Raw genomic sequence first — 22566 nt, 5'->3', positions numbered from 1 at the left:
TTCTTAATGGGTTAATGGATCGGATGACGGATTACATGGTAAACGGGTTTATCTAGTTCCACACAAAAGCTTAATGGGTCGTGTTTGGATTAACTAAATTTTACACAAACATGACACGAACACGATTTAACATGACATGTTACCAGGTCTAGATCTAATTCAACTCTCTCTTTCTCTCTCTCTCTCTTCCATTGAGTCTCCTCCCCCCCCCCCCCCCCCCCCAAAAAAAAAAAATCAATTTAGAAATTTGAATCATACAAAATTGCAAAAAATCAATGAGGATAAAGATGGAAAAACTTGGCGAAAATCGATGGAGATGGAGATTGGAGAGAATGGAATCTTAGTGAAGAAGAAAATCTAAAAATAGAAAACCTATGGAGATCGCAAAAAATCTCAAAAATTGGTCTATCATATTTCTAGTGTTTAGGGGATGAAGCCACTATTGCAGTCAATAATATGGATAAGGATGATGTTTGGTAGAGGAAGCCATTATTGTTGTCAATGATAAAGATGGTGTTTAGGCGACGAGTAAATGTGGTGCTTGTGAGGTAAGAAAATGAAGAAAATAGAGTTTTAGGAAACTTTTCTTTTTTCTTCTTTAATTTTAAAATTTGGCCTTTTTCCTTTCTTTTTATTTTACAATTTTATTTTAATATAAGATTAAATATTTATAAATCTGGATATAATATTTATAAATATCCAAAATATTTTATTAATGATGGATGGCTAAATCTTTTCCATGTAAATTATATTTTAATACTTTAATACTACCTACGTCTTGAACCCAAAAGCAAAAAACACAAAAATCAAAGAACAAAAAAAAAAAAAAAAAAAAAAAAAAAAAAAAAACAGCAACAAAAACAAAAAAAGAGTTTATCACTTATATCCATTTAAATTTTCAAACTCAGTTAAGTCCATTAGGATATAAGATGAAAATCAAACACTATAAATGTCCTTTGCTTGTGCTTTATTCAGAATACATCTTATTTTTTGGGCCTACATAATTGAACATAAGAAAGTCGGCGGCATAAAGTAATTAAGAAACCAACGTTCTTTTTTTCTTTTACGCAAGGATTAAGAAACCAACTTTAGAGGTTTTTTTTTTCTTTTGTTTGGACGAAAACTTTAAAAGTTTGTTTGAGTAACCAATTCTTCTATGCATGTCGGTAGCCCCTATATTGGTCGGTAAGAGGATTGGCTGTTCTCCATTTGTGATTAGAGTATAGAACCGATATTACACAGAGTATTTATATAATTATTACAATTTGTGTATCCAAATACTGCATACTTTATTGCAATTTTGAATAAGGAGCCATTTATTGAATATATATATATATATATATATACACACACGGTCTTGATTGAATTAAACAGGGCAATCGAGCCAGTGTAGATTGATTATTATTTGTTCTATATCATAATTTTACAAAATTAAAATATTTTTATATTTGTTATATAAATATTGAATCGGACTTGCATCCGAATGACTTGATAATTTTACATCAAATTTTCTTTTATTAACCATTGAATCACGTCAAAAATTAGGATTACTAATTTAAAAAATAGTCAAATATGTGTTTAATAACATACTAAATTCTATCTACTAAAAGTAAACTCTGTCAGAATGTGATAATTAATAAATATAATTTTTAATCTAAATCTCTAATGTAATCCAAAAATTGAAAAAAAGAATTACTAATGTAAGCCTTGATATTAAAAACTTGAATTAAGCCTAGTGGTATATGTTAAGGATTCTATGAGGGACTTATAAAGAAAGATGGATACCTAGCTTATCTTATTATCGGCTATCTAAAAGTAATTTCAACATATAATATATGTTAATACTAATTTACAATATTTATTTTTATTATTATGTTTTAATATTGAAATCCTAGTAAGAGAAGATGGAACCTTTAATTGTAATATATTAAATTGTCACATGGTATGCAAACAATACGAGAATTTTTTAAGAAAATTAAAAATTTTCTGCATTTCCTTTTTTACTACCATCAATCTATATATATAGGAGAGCATTCTTGTACGTAGCATTTTGATAAAGGTATAATTCTCAAATAATTTAGGTCTTTAAATTTATCTAATCTAATGGTTTATATTTGTCATCTTAGAAGCCCTTAAATATCTCACATCTATATCCAAAACACTATTTATTTTTTACCTAAATTATTTATTGTTTCCAAGATAATCTCTTTCTTTCATCAATCTCAATCATCTTACCCTCTCCTCAATCCTCAACCGTTCAATTTTTTTCTTTTTACTATATATATATATATATATATTAATTTGTTGACATAAATACTTGCTTCCTTGGAATATCTATAATTAAGCAATGAAATTGAAAAATGCTATACAAGCTCAAGAAAAACACATGCATACAACTCTTTTTTTTTTTTTTTTTATTAGAAGACAAAACTATATAATTTATGGTACCACAAATCATTAAAGCGATGAAAAATTAGGTACTTAATATCAAAATTAATGTCAAAATTTTCTTTTTTAGCATTAGATCACATAAAAGACTAAAATTTAAAATTTAGAAATTGTCAAGTTTAGATTGTAAAATACTATTTAGTTTAGTATGTCACCAAATCAAAACTTGATCATTTTTAAATTTCAAATCTTAACCCTTAATATGATCCAATAGCTAATAAGGGATGATATTATATTAAAATTATCAGGTTATTCTAATATGAGCTTAATTATATATACGTGTATATATATAATTAAAGCACATAAAATAAGATTCATATATATAGAAAAAGAGTTTTGATCTAGTGGACTACATAGATCACCTTATAATGCAAGATATTGATGTGGCATAAAACCAAATATAGATAAAAAAAGGAAATACACAAAATTTTCAATTTTTTTTTTAAATAAAAATCCAATGCTATTTAAATAGCATGTGAGAATTTAATTGGTCTCTATTAAAAGGTTTACTTTTCCTTACTAGGTTTTTAGCATTAAAAAAAAAAAAATCCTTCATATTTATACTAGCGTAAATGATTTGACAACCCTAGCCCTAGGTAGCCAATAATAAAAGTAAGCTAAGTAGTTCATTAGATCATTATTGTATATATATATATATATATATATATTTGTTTTTGGTGAGAAGAAAAAGAATGCACATTTGCATGTGCTAAAAGTAGAGATTAGGAATCAAATAAGAAAGAGAAAGAGCGCTTTAACTTACTTAGGAGAGAGAAAGATTGATTTTGGAGAGTAATTTTAGCAGCAACAAATAATTTAGGTACACAAAAAATGATATTAGAATATAGATATGAAATATTTAAAGGTTTTTTTTTAAAAAAAAAAAACATAGACTATTAAGTTAGATTAATTAAAAGGAGATTATTTATCAAATACCTTTGTCAAAAAAACTTTGAATGGAAAGACTCCCCAAATATTTTTATGTGTATATATATAGTCAATTTCAAATCAAGTCGACATAAATCAATAGATTACTTTAAGAGTTAAAATTTAAAAATACATTTACAATTATCATATCTTTATAGGATTTTAATTTATCCAAAATAAGATTTTAGTATGTTATTAAATCTATCTTATACTATTAATTAATTTTTATTCCTAGGCTTTGAATTGTTAAGGATCCGTTTGCTAACGTTTTCAGAAACAATTTTTATAAATCAATCTTCTAAAATGAAAAGGTAAATTCAATTTTGCATTTTTAGAATTTAAAAACATGTTTTGATAGTTCCGTGAAAAATATTTTATGAGAATGATAAATGCAAATATGATATATATCTATATGGAAAAGAAAATATTTATTTTTAAAAATGGTAATCATTATATATATATTTGTGTCTAATATATTTTAAATATGGTATAAATCTATAAAAAAAAAACAATTTGTATATTTAAAATAATAAATATTATCTATATCCTTGCATATATCTGTTTCAAAAAAATTTCAAATTTGTGTAAAATGTATTTTAGATATTTTCTAAATTTACTCATATTTTAGAGTATGTCTTTAACTTTTTTTAAATCCTAAATTTCAAATAAAGTTATGAAACACATTTTTTTTCATCTTTCAATTTATTAAATAAAAAACCGTTTTGTAAAACAGTATAGGAAAGATCCTAAATTACACTAATTTTAAAAACTTATAATGTTAGGATCAATGGTAATTTGACATCATAACAAAGCTTGAAATCCTAAAGGCCTAGATTCAAGTCACACAAACCATTTAAAAGATTTAACTTGTAAAAATCAAAATAGCCTACAAATGAAAAGGGAATGATAAATACTAACTGGCTTAAATATGCTTCCTAACGGTTTAAATTTTTAAGATTAGTTGTTATTGTGAGTTTGACTTCTTCAATATATCTAATATATACAATTAGGTCAAATAAGGTATTTAATATTAAGACTAATGTCTAGACTTTTTTTTTTGCTTTTGAATCACATCAATAGATAATATTTAAAAGAAAATTTCTAATTGCACTACCAAATTAAATTTACATGGTCCTATTTAGATAAATTTACCAAATCACCCTTACAAATTAAATATTTTTTATTTTCAACTACTTACAACCACCATGGCCAGTGGAGGAACGATGGCGGCTGCTATAAGGTCTATGGAAAACCTAAGCAGTGCATCGGTAGCTATTCCCCCATCGATGGCTCCTAGTTTCTTCTACACTTTTATGTTTTTCATTCTTCATTTTTGTGCATATTTTCTTCCATGCCCTTGTGCATACAGGCTGAAAAAACCTCTGGTGACAAGACTGTGGGCGACCTACTGTGAAGATCCATAACAAAGCCTTGGCATCAACAGTCCTTTTGTTGCCGATGGTTGGTTGTTGGTAGGTCCGAAGGAGATGAAACCTTGAAGAAAATTTTCAAAAAAATTTAAAAATTAAAAAAAAAAAAAAAAAGATTAGCAGCTGCCACCTGTGGATAATTGTCAGCTGAGGGCCAATGATATGTTGCAGCAGGCAACCCGTGATCTTCTCGCTTATTATTATTATTTTTTTTGGAAATCCTAGATTAAGAATTGAAAAGGAAAAGGATAATAGATTAAAGAGTATTTTAGTAAATCAAATTTAAATGGAACTATATAAAGGTTTTTTGGAATAGCAAAAAAAAAAAAAATTCTATTTAAAATTACATTTATTAACCATCTAGTCTCGACATATTTCATCTTTTTTAAATAAGATTTTGATATATTGTTAAATTTAAATTTAATTATTTTATATTATCTCTTGATGTAATATAATATTTAATGACTAATAAAAAAAAATTTGATATTAAAACTATCATCTCAATCTCATTTTGATATGTGCCTAATTGCCAATATATATATATATATATATAAATTGATAGAAAGTACTCAACATCTTAATAAAAGAATATCAGTTATAGCTGGGGCAATGTTTCTCACTGTTCTTAAATCTCAACGCTCAACTGGGGCCAGGGTTTGGCCGCGCCTTTTGTAGTCCTTTGAACTTTTGTCTTATTTCTGGGTGCGGTCCAGCAATATTTTTAAGCAAAGTTCTTAAGTCATTATGTGTTTTCCTTTTGGAGAGTTTAATTGGATTTGTTTGGGAAAATTAAAAAGTAAAAACCTAACCGGATTTGCTTTTCCAAATCAAATCCAATATGAAAGAAGAAAAAAAAGGGGGAATAAATTTCACTTCTTCGGAAGGCAGCGGTATCATAAGGAGAGGAAACTTGTAAGGGTCAGTGTTGAAGAGTCGCTAATAGTTTCCATGGGTTTTCGTTTTTCAATGGTCAATGAAGTTGAAAGTTCTCTTTGGTAATTATGTGGAACTTGACTATATATGTAGACATATTTTCCAAGAGATAATTGGTATTGCAAATATTTAACAATATTCCAAAACAAGCTCCCCAGTTGGTTGGATATTTTGGTCAGCTAGATAGGGTGACCCTCCACGCTTTCTGTAAAAGCCAATAGCCTAATAGCTGTAGGAATCATGTTCAAAACCATTATTCCCTTGCCATGTAAATACAAATGAATATATTATTTAAAATATATACATATATATATATATATATGTATATTAAGTATTATATATATATATATAATACATAGAAGATTTCTCTAATCATGGATTCTGTGAAATCAATAAGAAAAAATTATATAGCAATGTTAAGGATTATTATATTCTATCTAGGATTTTAATTTTGAATTAAAATATTAATTATTATTTTATTTAATGTAAACTTTGTCAAAAATTTGAGACAAATGTAGGAACGCGGTCCGAGACAACGAAAATAGAAACAACTCACAATCTCTTTAATGCATAGCTTGTTAAATCTAATAGATTCATTACTCAAGCAGACAAGAAATGAGTAGAGCTGGAATCAACAATCACCGAACAAAATCATGGCCTCTAGGTGATCGGTAATCCAGAAACAAAGCCTATGGTCATATGCTCTTATTTCCACTTAGATAATTAAATCTTTGTCCCGTAAGAATCTCTAATGTAACTAAATCATGAATTTTTGGATAAGAGACCTACTCATATTATATATCACAAATATGTAAGGGCGCACATACATATATAAAACTCTTCTAGGAAATAATTTATAGCTTTTTATTTAATTATTGTTATGTTTTTCTAATATATTTGGTCTTACAAGCTAATGTTTTAGATTTCATTGATGCTGTTGGTTTCTTCTATTCTAATGGCCTTTTTAGAGGTTGGATTTTATTTTCATCATCAGATACTTTTGTATTCTTTCCCTTTATTAATAAAATAGGTGTTGGGTTCTGGCTTATAAGTGAGGTGCCAATCTAATAGAGATTTTTCTTCCTTATTTGCTCCTAAGTCGCCTATTAATTTTTTAGAACTGAAACCTAATAGGGAACATCAACCTATAAAAGTAGCCAATTAAATTACCTCAAAAGTATAATCTAGTTTCAACATATCTTCATAAATATACTAAGAATTATCCCTGAAAATATTATCTACTTGGATAAGAGATCAATTATATATTATAATCAATTTTTCATCAGAATATTCTAATGGACTTTCTGTCAACACTTTATTTATCAATTTTTAAAGATACAGTTGGGATTTGTATGAATTCTAACAAGTATATTTTGCCTTCATATGGTTTTAGTATTTTACTAAACTTATATAAAATTCTAAATATTTCTTTAAATTTTAGCCCTTAAAAAATCCAAAGGAAGTGAAGTCGACATTCTTATAAAAGATTAATTGATATATATTTATATACAAAAAATCTCATATTAGGACTGTCTTATGGTTTTCTATCAGGACCTCCATTATTAGCTCTTGGAATAGGTAAAAACTTAAATTTAAACATGTATCTATGGTTTATATAAATCCTCATAGGATTTACTTTGCTCTCATATTGTTTTAATATTTTGTTAGACTCATATCAACCTTAAATATATCTTTTAAATTTTAACTCTTTAAGAGATCTAATAGTTGATAAAGGACATCTTAATGTTTTTCCATTATGAAGATCTTGAATCTTAATAGGATATTGACTATATATAGATATACATGCTAAATATGCTCATATGCACAAACTTACATGTGTAGATAATGTACATGTATAGTATATAAATCATCAGGTTAGTTGTACTTTGATACTCTTGACTTTTAAGGTTTTGCGATTTTAAATTCTTAATTTTTCAATTTATTGCAAATTTGATTTAAGTTTTGATTACAAGATATAACCGTCATCTCACATAATTAATATTAAACTGCATCAATTTGCAAACTATAAAATACTAAAATGTAAAATATTTAAATTACTTTTAATATTTTGTACTTTGATACTCTTTATTTTTTTAAAAAATATTAGTGCCTGTTAATTGATTAATATTAAATAATATCAATTTTAAAATTTTAAAAATATTAAAAATACCAATTTTTAGTATATTTTAGTTCAAAATTTGATACAATTTTAAATACGGCCATTAAGGTTTGTTAGCCAAAAATTAAAAAGGCTCGAATTATGACAAATTAAAAAGAAAATCAAAAATCTAAATTGTAAAACTATGAAAATTGATGGTATCAAGATATAATTAACCTTAAATTTTATACTCCATTTACTTTTATTTATACTAAATATTTTTCATGGTTTTATTTGTTTGGAGATCACTATTTACTATTTTACTATCTTATTCGATAATGCTCCATTATTATTTTATTCCATATTTTCAAATCCGTAATGTATAGATATTACCAACAGTACATGGTTAATTATTTAGAAATTTGGTTTGGATACTCAAGGAGGATATAAAAAAAGGACGGGAAAATATACAAATGCAACCAAAAAAATAATAATAATAATAATAACTTTTTGAGACACAAGGGCATTAGATATTTAAAAAAGAAGGAAATATATATATATATGTACATATACATTTGGAGCATCTTATTTTCTCAAATATTTATTATTATTATTTTAATAATGATCATAAATTTGATATTTGATAGAATGATTTGAGGGTTTAAATGAAGGTAAAATGTTATTTTTAGAATGAATCAATTTTTTTATGATTTTAAGATAATGGATAATTATTTATGGTTAAAATTTAGATTCAAATTTACAACGGATTTAATTGCCTCAAGGACTCAAGGAAACATTATGGAACTAGCATTAATGACAGCATGAATCATAAGTTTTGAATGCATTTTCCATAAATCATCGGATTTCTTATGCAATTTTTATACAATCGTGTGATTAGATATTTTACAAAATTAATTTTACTTTTTTTCTTATTTCTTTTTTTTTTAAATAATATAATTTTTAAGAGGGCTCATCCACACCATTCAAAAACAAATCTAACAGTAACCGTCCCTTTGTTGGTCTTAGGGATGGAAAAGCATTTAAATTGTATAAATAAATGCCTCCACTAGTGGGTCGAGATAATCTTGTTCGCTCATATCTTCTTTCTTTATATATGTATATATATATATATATATATTAAAAAAAAAAGAAAAAAGAAAAAAAACTGTATTGTCTTATCCTAGTCGTGGACAAACCATGCCCATTGTCTACTCAAGCAACTAAAAAGACAAAAAAGGAAAATAAAATAAAAAAAGGCTCTTCCCATATGTCATAAAACAAAGGGAAAAACTGTATTCAAATTTGTTGAAGTCTTTGAGATGCCACAACTTTCTGAATTGTTTCGTTCTATCTTTTGTCCCCATTCAACCATATCCCAATTAAACAATCCTTCCAAAACCACAAATGGACATCACCAAGTCCAACAGCCACCCTTACCCAACTGTATCATTTTAACCTAACCCCCCTCCTTTGTTTAGTCATTAATTATAATAATCTTGTTTCTTATCTCTTTAATTAATTATTTATTAACTATATAAATCCCCACTCAACCCCAACACCCAACCATCCCTCTTCATTTATTTCTGCTTTTAATTCTCTCTCTCTCTCTCTCTCTCTCTGTGTGTGTGCTTCTGTCTTGATCCCCTAATGCCTACTACTCTTTCAGAAGTCTACGAAGACCATCCTATTCACCTTCAGCATATCGTTCCCATTGATTTCAGCTCGGCTCAGACACTGCCAGACTCCCATGCTTGGTCTCAGTCCGATGGTTTCTCATCTGGGTCGTCGTCGGTGTTCCCGGACACGCCGGCTGATGATCGGTTGTTTTCCATACCTCTTATCGACCTCATGAATCCCAATGCGTCCGATCTCATATGCCAAGCTTGTGAGTCGTGGGGTGCCTTCCAGTTGATCGGCCATGGCATTCCTTCAAAGCTTATTGAGGAGGTGGATTCCGAGTCCCGGAGATTGTTTGCTCTCCCTTCTGAGCAAAAACTGAAGACCCTGCGATCTCCTGGTGGTGCTGCCGGATACGGCATCGCCCGCATATCTCCATTCTTTCCCAAGTACATGTGGCATGAAGGGTTTACCATCTTGGGGTCTTCTAAGGATCATGCCAAGGAACTTTGGCCGCATGACTATGAACGCTTTTGGTAAGTTTTACATGCACTTCCATGCACGTAGGCAAAATGACAAATCCATAAAGCCAATTCGTGTTATTCATATGATTTGGTGTTTCTTTTCCTTTTTTTTTTTTGGGGGGGGGGGGGGGGGGGGGGGGGTGTGGGGGAGGGGTTGGATAATTTTGAACTTAAATGGAGTTACTGGTATTGAAGTAAAATTACTTCTAACGGCTATCGCTGCTTAGAAGGAATTTTATATTATAATGTTTGTTTCACGGGAACCAGACCAAACATATACATGTAATAAATCCAGGACCATCACTCTTTTTCCCTTTTTTTGGCTTCTCTAGTTTTCTTTTTTCTTTTTCCTTTTTTTTTTCTTTTTTTTTTTTTTTTTTTTTGAAAGAGCTTCTTCTCTTGTTAAGCACGTGCTATATTTCTTTTCAGACAACTGTATACATATATATATATATAGATGTAATAATAGAAGTTATATATCGATTATATTATATAATATTACATATGATATATTTATATGTATACATATATATATATGCATAAAGAGATCAATATAAATACTTATATATTGATTTTGTGCATGTTTGAGGTTAACATTTTCGTTGCCATGCAGCTGCTCAAAATCGTCATCTTTTTTGGATGATACCTCAAAACGTTATAATTAAAAAGTACATAATGGAAGATGTAATAATTGAGCTTTTATATATCCAACTAGTTCCAATTCAATCTTAGTTGTAATTATTTTTAATTTTTTCTACAAAATTGCTTCTCTTCTCGCACAATTTATATTGGATGGCTGGCTTTCCATTACAAGTAATCAGGGTAAAAAACTTCATCGATTACATGAAATTCGGCATCAATCTTCCAGTAGAAAATTACTGTATATATATATATATATATATTTTTTTTTTTCCATATGGTTTTGATAGACTAATTATTTTACTTTACACAGTGAGACAATGGATGAGTATCAAAAGCAAATGAAGATGATCAGTCATAAACTAATACGAATGATGTTAAAGCACTTGAACATCTCGGAAGAAGAAGTAAAGTGGATAGGTTCAACAACGGAGTCCACGGCTTTACAGCTGAACTCTTACCCTGCCTGCCCAGATCCTGACCGTGCCATGGGTCTAGCACCCCACACCGACACCTCTCTCATGACCTTAGTCCACCAATCACAGATTAGTGGTCTACAGATCCACAAAGAAGGAGTTGGCTGGGTGCGCGTGCACCCCATATACGGTGCGCTTGCCATCAACGTCGGTGATCTCCTCCATATTCTATCAAATGGGAGGTTCCCTAGCGCTTTTCATCGAGTTACCGTTAACCAGACGATGCAAAGGTTCTCGGTGGCCTACTTCTATGGACCGCCAGTGGATTTTACAGTTTCACCGCTTTTGTCAAAGGACGTTTCAGGTTCAGGAGAAGTGGAAGCTCCTTTGTATCGTTCTGTCACTGTGAAAGAGTACGTCGGCATGAAGGCAAAGTATCTTGAGAAAGCGCTCTCTTTGTTAAAGAATTAAATGGGATTTTCTATTGTTCCGGTTTGAAAATTAATTATCATGAATATCTTCCTTCGTTTCTCTCTCTAGCTATATATATATATATATATATAGATAATAAAAATAAAAATTTTAGTTGCTAGCTACTGTAAAGGAAGGTGTAATAAAAAGTTTATGATATATATATATATATATATATATATATTGTAATACATAGTTAATAATCTATGTACGTTGTGCTATATACCCTACATGGTTATGTATGAATTTTGTTATTTGTCAAAACTTGTAATCATCGTCTATGAATCTGCAATTAAGGTGATAATAATTAATTATAATTGGATCGTTTAAAACTGAAAATCTATAAATCAAAAAGTAAATCTATAATATAATGCAATTGAATTGCTATGAACTGCTGAAATGTTAGCATTGGTGATAAATAATATTTATTTATATATATATAAGAATGATATTGAGTGGTGGGTGACTTCCTCCACAATAGCAATTCCATATATATATATATATATATATATAGAGAGAGAGAATCACGTTCACATCAGAATAACTAGATAGTTTTAACATTATATCTTCTTTTATTAACTTTTAGATTACATCAAAAATTAAAATTCAAAAAGTGGTTAAATACAGGTCTAATGATATACCAAAATCCTATTTAGAAAAAATTAAGTGAACTTTATTAAGACCTTCATTAATTTTATATTTCAACTTTTAATGTGATCCGAAAACTAAAAAAAAGAAATCTAAAAGTTAATCATGATATTAAAGACCTAATTTAAGTCTGACCATATATGTATATATATATATATATATATAAAGTATGGCTTATATCAGGATAAGTTGATGTTTTCTTATTATCCCTTGCATCATATCAAGGGTTAGGATTTATATTTTAAAAAATAGTTAAACATGGATTTAATGACATACTAAAATCCTATTTAGGAACAATAAACCTTGCTGGGACACAACGATCAATAAATGTAATTTTAAATCATAACCTATGAGACCTATAAGTTTTGAAGGATATGAGACCAGAAGGAATAAGATCAGTAAACAAAATATTGGGAAGGCGTGTGAAAACCAATGGAAATTAGTATGAGGCTGCCAGGATAAGTGTGGGAGGTGCGAGGCATTGGCAAGCTACATTACTGGCAAAAGCTACCTAATGTCCAATCTTGCATTAATGAGGCATAAACAATGATAATTTAAATGTAAAGATAGTCACTCTCTTAACTATCAAGGCCTTTTCAGAATAGTTGCCTTTAAAGTTAAAAAAAAACTCTAATATTAAGCCTACTTTAGTAGGAGCAATCATAGGATGTCTGATCCCTTGGGAAGTACAAACAAAAAACTACATACCGTCTAGATTGCAGCGGCTTAATTGGGACAGTTTTGGTAAAGCAAGAGAGTAACAGGACACCAGTAGTAGTGGAGTATTATAGACGATATCAGAACATGTACCTGATCAGAAGTGTGCTAACAAAGGCGTTGAACCCCTTAAGGGTATATTGTAAAACCTATGAATCCTGAAGAATGCGAGCCAATAATGGAAAAGATCAATAAATAATATACTTGGGTGAATTTTAACGACTAATGGCGAATCAGTGTACGGCTACCAGAATAAGTGTGAGCAAGAGTGGGGCACTAACAGACTACTTTACTAGCAGAGGCCACTAGTGCCTAATCCCATATTGATCGAGTGTGGAACATTAATAATTCAATTGTAAGGGTAGTAATTTTTTAGCAACTAAAGCTTTTTTTAGAGCGATTGGCTTCATGGTTCAAAAGAAATTTTGGGTTAAACATATTATAGTTTAACCAATCTTAAAATTGGTGGCCCCATAGAAGTTTGAACAAAAAATCACATATTGTCAGAGTCTAGCAACTAAATTAAGAATAACTTTGATGGAGCAAAAGAGTTAGGGAATGTTAATGGATGAGACACTTATAAGGGTGAGGCGTTACACAACCCTTAATGTTAAAGGGCTATAAAAGTAAATATATGAGGAACAAATTATGATAGTTATCGTAACAAACAAATAACACAAATATATCCTATATATATCTTTTAAATGTATATCAACACTAATATTCTATCACAATATATATAGAACCATACATGGTTTATCAGCCCACCTCAAACGAAACAAAGGAATAATGAGTTCGAGTTTTTGTCGTAGAGCACGAAATTTGGCTGTAGGTGTAGCTTAGGAATCTAACGAGCAAGCTCATTTGAGGAGAGGTCTAACCATTCAAGATTACTCAAACTACCTAAAGATGATGGAATGGAACCATTTAGTTTATTATGAGAAAAATTGAGCTCCTAAGGGATTTAAGCTTTCTAATGGTCTTTGAAGTGTCTCCTTTGAAGTTATTTCTTAAGAAATCAATGGCTGTGAATGTCATCTGCATCTTCTAATGTTCAAGACGTAAGTCTTTCACTGATAGACTCATAGATTCATGATAATATATGTAATCTCATATATATTTAAGCTTATCGTTTTATGCATCCATTATAGCAAACATTGCCTAAAAATATTTTGTCGACAAAAGACCATTAAACTCATTATGGGATATGTCCATGATTTGCAACTTTTAAAAGGGAACTAACATTGCGGTTACCTATTCCATAGAATCTGTTAGATCTCAAAATAAGAGCCTGTAGCTTTGGAAGAGATTCCAACCACTATGGGAAGGAGTCATTTATCTTGTTGTTTCCAACGTCAAAAACTTTCAATATTTTACAATTGAGCAAATATTGTGGCAGTGACCCCTCCAATTGATTTCCATTAAGGTTCAAAATATTCGAGGAACTGAATTTCCCAAACATTTCAGGGAGAGAATGATGTAACATGTTTAGTCCAAGTCCAAACTTAAGATACTGTAGTCTTGCTTTCCAATGCATGGAGGTATACTTGCATTCAAACTATTATTAGACAAATCAAGATCCAAAGAGAATTAAGATCACAGATTCCAGAAGGTATCTCTCCTATCAATTGACCGTTTGATATTAGAATGCTTACAAGGGAAGGTGATGGAATTGGAAGATGATCTTGAAGTTGGTGGGAGCGAAGGTCAATATTTCCTAGTTTTTCTCCATGGAAGTAGATCTAAATCTTTGAATATAGCAGTGAATCACTCCTTACACTCCATTTGGTTGAAATCAATAGCTTGTTCTTCGCTAAGAATCTATCAAAGCTTTAACCGACCTTGAATCATTTGATTAAAGACAAAGTGAAAGTCGATTTCAATGTACGTCCTCTGCTAGTGATATACTAGATTGATGGTCAAATACACGGCAACAACATTATCACACCACAAAACAAGTTTACTAAATACTGGAACCTTTAATTCTTGAAGAAGTTGTTGTATCCAAAACAGTTTAGCTACGCCATTAACTAAAGCATGGTATCCATATTCTATGCTAAAATGAGTAACAACATTTTACTTTTTGGAAGACCACAATGTGAGATTTCCACCTAAATATATAAAGTAAACACTTGTCGAATTTCTATCATCGATATTGGATGCCCAAACAACATCAATGAACCAATACAGATCAACATGAGCTACTGTTTTAATTTTCAATCCAAGATGTATTGTACCTTTCAAATGTCTAAGAATCCTCTTACAGGTAGGCCAATGAATAGTGGTTGGATGTTTAAGATATTGACCAAGCTTATTAACAATGAATGCATGCTTATGCCTTGAAATGGTGAGATATTGAAGGCACCTAATTGTACTTCTAAAGATTTTAACATTTGGGCAAATAGTACGTATATGATTGCATAGTTAAACGAAAGTGCTTGCTAACATTTTGCTAGTGTTGAACTCTTCCATATCTGGTTTTTCTAAAATCTCATAAATGTACTTGGATTGGGATCAATATATCCAATACTATATATCTTGAAAAACTTCAACGCTAAGAAAATATTAGAGTTCACCAAGATATTATAATGAGAAGGTTGTATGAACCTTATCAATAAATTGATAAAAAGGGAGTTTATTTGGAATGATGTTGATCATATCATTATCCAATTGATAATTTTGGAAGAATGGTGTAAATTTCAATGTATTAAGCCACACATGTGGAGCTTGCTTCAAACCATATAATGACTTATTTAACTTACATACAAATTCAAGTTTTTAAGGATCAATAAAGCTAAGAGGTTAAAGCATATAAGCATTTTCATGAATGTGCCTGTTAAGAAATGCATTATTGGTATCAACCTACTTATAGACCATTGCTTTGATACTGCTAAAGTTAAGATGATCCAAATGGTAGATAACTTAACAACAGGGGTGGTTTTAAGGAAGTCAAAACCTAGTGTTTGATGAAGTCCTTTTGCCATAAGTCTTACTTTATAGTATTGAATTGAACCATTTTAATTTCTTGTCACTTTGAGAACCATTTATTCCCAATTATATTCATACATGAGGTGGGTTGAATAAGTGTCCAAGTACAATTTGAAACCAAAGCATTATATTCTTCTATCATTGCCTTTTTCTAGTGAGTAGAAGAAAAAGCCTATTTAACAAAATATGGTTTATTCTGTATGAGATCAAGATGGCACTAGAATGCTTTTTTCTTGACTATTCTAGATTTGGAGCGTGTTTGCATCGAAAGCTTTAAAAGATGAGCTAGGGGTGGTAAAACAACTATAAATTTAACAATGGCCAAGTCACGAGAGACTGTTGGTGATGAAGGTAGGCTATGATTAAGAGTAGAGTTAGGAAAGATAGGGATTTAAGATGGAGAATGTGGTTCACACGATGATGATTTTAATGCAAAACTAACATATATAAAGAAAAAAAAAAGGGTTCGATGGGGTATTTTGAGTAGAGGACGTATCGTGCATGCCTGAGATAAAAGTACTAGGTATGGTTTTTTTAAATACAGTTATTAGACTAGATTCCACTGGTGTTGTTGAGGATAAATCAGGATTGGAAGCAAGTGAATGATGTGGCATGCTTGAAAGAGGCTTATCCAGTGTTGATAAAGATTGTTGTCTCTAAAAAGGAAAACTTATCAGAAGAAATGAGTTGTTAAAAGACAAGGGCTGTGTGTTAGGGATGACAATTGTGGAAACAAGGAGAAATATGGTTTCATTAAAAATAATATTGAGCTGATATTCATTTTGCCTGTGGATAGACTTTGTGTAACACCCCACTCTCTTGCATCACCGATACCATCTTCTATTTAACTACTGCATTCCAAAAAGCATAACATTTAGTTCAAACATTTTATGAGGTCATCCATCCTAAAATTGCTCCATTAGAGCACATTTAACCCACTCTAGGATTGCTCCTACTGGAGTACGCTTAACTCTACGGGTCTTACAAACCTGAAGCCAAACTTTTTGAAAATGCCTTGGTTGTTAAAAGAGCATATATTTCACATTTGATTTATCACTATTTCACACCCTAATAATGTGGGATTGGACACCCTATGGCCTTCACTAGTAAGGTAGCCAGCTAGTGCCTTGCACTCTCCCATATTTACTTCAGTAGCACTACACCGGTTCACCCACAATCAACCTCAATGTATTGTTCACTGATCTTGCCTTTTTTCACCTTACATCCTTCAAGCCTCATAGGTCTTACAAAAAATACCTTTGGGGTTCAGCATCTTTGTTAGCACACTTCCAATAGGGTACAAAGCTATGATCCTATTTGTAATGCCTCACTTTCTCATACCACCAATATTGTACCCATTTACCCGTCACATTGCAGATGGTATTGGATTTTGTTCAAATTTTCCAAGAGATCACCAATTCTAGGATTGCTCCTACAAGAACATGCTTAATTCCAAAGTTTTTACAAATACTGAAGCCAACCACTCTGAAAGGCCTTGGTTATTAAGAAAATGCTGAATCATCACCATTTCATACCCAGACAATATGGGATTGGACATCATATAGCCTTCACTAATAAGGTATCCTACACGTGTTTCGCACTCACCCACACTTACATTAGCAACATTACATCGGTTCACTCATAATCATCACAATCTACCTTAGTGTATCATTTACTGAACTTACTTTTTTTTACTTTGTATCATTTCGGGCTTATAGGTCTTACACACTTTGATGCTTGGAACTATATTCAATGAAAATACAAGTTTCAATATGAAAAGAAAACTTATTTGTTTTGTATGGTCTTAAATATGGAAAGCACTCACTTCCAATATTTGTAGAATCGTGATAAGCAAAAGTATTTGATTTTTATAAATGTGAAAATTTCTATCAGACCTGTACCAACAATTATGTACTATGTGTCTAGGTGTTTCACTTAACTGACAGAAGAGTCTGCTACCATATCCTCCATCATCTCTGCCTCGACCAACATGGCTCTTTATGCCACCAATGGCCTTGATTCCTATCTTTTTTCCATTCAGTCATGTTATATTGATTATCCTTGTTCTTTGTTTTGTCAACAACATGACCTACATGTGGTATCTTCGCCATTGTTTGTTGGCGCTGAATTTCCTAGCTCAATAAAAGTGCTTGTATGTCCTCTAGGACATCATGGGATGACCTAATGCTTGCTACAATGGGATCATATTCTATTGGAAAACCTTGCAAAGATGCATAACATAATCATCTTTGGAGATGTGACATCCAACCATGATTAGGTTATTAGTTAACTACTTCATTTTAGAGAAATAGGCACTCTAGCAAGAATACCTTTCTTTGTTGACTGCAATTGGAATTTCAACTGCATCACCTTGTATCTATAGTGAGTACCAAATAGTTTTTTGCAAGAGAGTTACAAAATTGAAAGGTAGTTGAAGAAGAAGAGATTTGATTGTGTACGTTTTGAAATATGGAAGACATCATCCAACAAAGGAATGCTTGATAAAGCCTTCATCATATTGGCTAATCTAGATTGGGCTTGGCAACTATTTTGCTACTATTGCGTTCACTAATTGTTTTAGAACTTCTTGGGATGGTTCACGAATGTCTCCATAAATAAAAGCTTCCAATTACTCCAATCACTATTGGTATCATGTGAGACTTCCATAACAAATAGTTGCCATTTTCAAGTTTGAAAGGGAAATTATAATTTGACAATGTTACTTGACTCAGCTATGGAATTTTGGATTTAGATATGGTAAAGGCCATGTCTTTTGACTTTGAAGGCTCTAAAAGGCTATGGCAGATATATTAAGAACTGATAATATTATTGGGTATACTAAGTCTATGTACATAAAAGTTGTTGTACCACTGACAGTTAACGTAACAAACAACACAAATAGATCCTATGCATATATCTTATTGTACATCAAAACTAATATTCTTAGATAGGATTATCGCAACAAATATAGAACCATATATTGTGTTATGGTTTATGAGATGTAGTTGAAAGCCTGAAAAAGGAAGTTTTGATATTAGTTTTAATATTAAATAGCTTATCTGAGTTTAGATATATATATATATATATATAAATACACAGTTTTGATATGGTAAATATCTTGTCAATAACTTATAAAAAGCGATATGTTAATGGTCCTTATCCAAATCTATTAGACATAACTATATATGTATATATATAGCTATGCTCAAATAAGGTCTTTAATACGAAAACTAACATAGTCTTCCTTTTTTAACCCTTTTATTGTATTAAGGGTTAAAATCTAAAATTACATTTATTAATCACTAAGCCCATTCTTTTCTTGGATAAGGTTTTTGTTTGTCATTAAATAGATATTTAACTATTTTTTGAATTTTTACATCCTAGCCTTTAATGTGATCCAATGGTCATCAAGGGTGAATCTTAGTTTAATAAAATAAAATGGACATTACTTGAGACTAACTATATTTATATATATATATATATATATATATATATATATATATATATATATGTATATTAAATCACTTTCTAATAGGATAAACTTTTGGAATCAAAGCATCTTCAATGATTTTGTCTATTTGAGTCTATATGGCATATAGGTTAGAAGATGTTGTTGCTTATGTGGTATAATGTCTATTAAATAGACAGTGATGCTTAGAAATTACTCTCTAATGGATTCTACTTATAATTGAATTACAAGATGATGGGTAAATTGTAATTTTAAAATTATATCTAATTAAAATTAATTCTAATTGAAATACAAAAGCAAAATAAATAAATAAAAAGAAAAGTCTTTCTTTCAATTCTTCCACCACACCAACATGCCAATCTTTTCATCAATGGCCTTCCAAATGCTAGCGCTGTACTAAAACTTTTTACTAAATGGAAACTCTTCTAATGATGATTTAACATAGATGAAGAGGAAGAGAACAATGATTTAACGTAGATGGGTTTAGCGGAGGTGGAATCCTTAAAGATTCATCTTCTTCTCTTTCATAGATTCTTTTCTACACGTCATCGGTAGAAAGAAGTTATTATCCCTTCTTGTATAGCCCAAAAACTTTCTTTATTTTCATTAGAGAAAGAATCTCATATGACAATTACACTAAGGGCCAGCTGCTTTCTTTATCTTGCCGTTCTTAGTCCATCTAGTGCCTTTCGATTTAGAATTGTAAATAGAGCAACTTTGTCTTTTTTTGCCTTCCTTACCTTACAGACTTAAAGTGGTCAAAAATCTATTGACCCCAGTGCTCGCTAACTTACTGACCACATTATTGAGTTCATGGAAGTGAGCAAGTTAGATTTTTCACGCCAATGATAAGGGAACGGGCATTTTCGAGGACTAGCTCGCTTCCCACTAATCAAGAATGTAGTTGCCTAATCCTCTTTCAAGTTGATAGGTTTCCGTCATTCAGCTCTCCTATGAATAATCTTCTCCTCCATCTTTTTTGTTGCTTCCATGAATCAAAGCCAATGGGAAAATAACAAAAAAAAAGTTGTTTTACTCCTAAAATGAAGAATTAGGTCTTGTGGAAAGGACATAGATTTGTTAAAAATATGAACTTAAGGAGTCTTTACAACTATTACTTATCTATCTACATCTTAACAAGCCATTTGAGGTAGTCGTGGTTATTCTTCTAGCTTCTCTATTTCTATCCATCTCTATTTTGATTTCTTCTTCACAAATCGGTTACATCTAGATTAAGACTAATCTCATCTCTCATCATGGCAAACTAATCATAATTTGCCGAAAACGGAATGATAAACCTTCAGAATTTCTAGTAGTCATCGAAGGTAATGATGATGTTTAAAGAGATTTGAGCGCTAAAAAGGATAAAAGGAAAAGGAAGATGTCCAATCTTATTTTTCTCTCTACAAAAATTAATAAAATTAATTAAATTGCTAATTTAGCTTGTCTAACAAACCCCTCAAAAGTAAAGGGTCACATAGACTGTGTCTATTTTCTTTTTGTTGTTACATCAAATTGAAGGACTCCTTGCACAAAACCATTGCAAATAGTTTCTTTTAATAAATTGTTTATTTATCTTATGCGGTAAGATTTTTTAAGCAATAGACAGAGTCATTGAAATCATTCTCAATAATAATTTAATATAATATCATAGCTTGAAAACCTAAATAGCTAGCACACATTTGATATGGAGAATGATTATTCCTAATAAAACAAGAATAACTATTCATAAGAATAAAAAAATAGAAAATGGATATTTATTTCTATGTATACGTTCGGTCATAACGTTAAATTAGAATCGCATTTGCCCTTTTTCTAATACTTTTTTCCCCAAAATTTTGAGGTTCAGTGAAAATTAATTAAAATTTATATTTATATTTATTTACCTATATTTAATTTGGTAAGGATAATTTTGAAATTTATCTATATTAAAATAGAGGAATAATCTATATTAAAATATAGGAATAACAATTCTAACAATTTTTAAAGGAATATATGTTCTTTTAAATAAAGCGTATCTAAGATCAAAAAGTTCAACCTATGGAAGAGCTATTCTATTCTTCCATCTATTCCACAAATGTACCCCTAACTAGGTTCAAGTCACACTACTACTCATTTAAAAGGAGTTAACAATTGTGAGGAAATCAAAGTGGCCTACAAATGAGTGTGAATGTTAGATATCAATAGACATACTTATTAACGTCACTTAAGTTAAACTTTCAGTTTCAGTGGTAATTCAGTAATATAAAATCCCTATAAATATAAATAGCATTTTTTACATATTTTTTTACAATCTAGTATTGAGAGAATCAAAAGACGATAGTTCATATATATATATATATATATATTAGGCATATGGAGATTTGAACTTGGATAAGTTTTTGAGAAAATAGTAGATTTACCACTTGGCAATCCCGGCACGTGGATAAAAACCATAAATTAAATTTGCATTTTAAAATTTTCTAGCGTCATTTGGTTTACAACTTGAATTTATCAAATATATGTTACTGTTTTATTTTTAAACACAAACACTATTAAAAGATAATATCATGGAAATATATTATGTATTATTTTGATTATATTTTGTTTTTCTTCCTAAAAGGTAATCAATTAGCAATTTAATTTTGAGTAGGCAGATTTTATTAATTTATTTTTAATTCTAAATTATATGAGAAAATTAGCTCGAATGAATAACTAATTAGATTATTTCTAAATCAATAATGATGACATGGAATAATTGCAACCATCGGATCTAAAAATATATAAAAAAAATTGATGTGGCACAATTTGGTTATTCTAAATTGAGATCCTCCATTTCAATAGTTTGGAAAGAGAAAATTATTTTCGGAATATATTTCAGGCACCAATTTTCTTTTCTAGTGTTTGGTTAAGCAGTAAGAGAAAATGCACCATTAAATATAATTAAAATTTTGTATTTAAAGACAGATGTAAGACGCTAAAAATTAATCACATATAAAACTAATTTATTAGCGAACATGAAAGTGAGACTTATTTTCGGAAAGGCATTCTTCCTCTTGATTTTCTTAAATATTGAATATCAAATTGCTCATTAGGTGATAAATATATATATATATATATATATATATATATATATATATATATATATTTATGTAAATTTTTATATATATACACACTTATGAAGAGAGATTGTAAAATAGTCATTTATAACTGTCAGATTATGAAAATCATGATAATCTTATGGCTGTAGATGTTGTCCCTC

General features: G+C 30.0%; 1 protein-coding gene across 1 annotated transcript; it reads left to right on the top strand.

The window, feature by feature from the left end:
* Window positions 1-9404: 9404 nt before the first annotated feature.
* LOC125423060 (gibberellin 3-beta-dioxygenase 1) lies at window positions 9405-11595 on the top strand. Its single transcript, XM_048476266.2, has 2 exons — window positions 9405-9989; window positions 10930-11595. Exons 1-2 carry the CDS (start codon window positions 9484-9486, stop codon window positions 11501-11503), a joined length of 1080 nt encoding a protein of 359 aa, XP_048332223.2. The 5' UTR covers window positions 9405-9483; the 3' UTR covers window positions 11504-11595.
* Window positions 11596-22566: the final 10971 nt, after the last annotated feature.

Source organism: Ziziphus jujuba, chromosome 5 (assembly GCF_031755915.1).
Source record: "Ziziphus jujuba cultivar Dongzao chromosome 5, ASM3175591v1".
Lineage (NCBI taxonomy): Eukaryota > Viridiplantae > Streptophyta > Magnoliopsida > Rosales > Rhamnaceae > Ziziphus > Ziziphus jujuba.
Note: the sequence above shows the minus strand (reverse complement) of the source record. Positions and strands in the feature narration are given on the sequence as shown.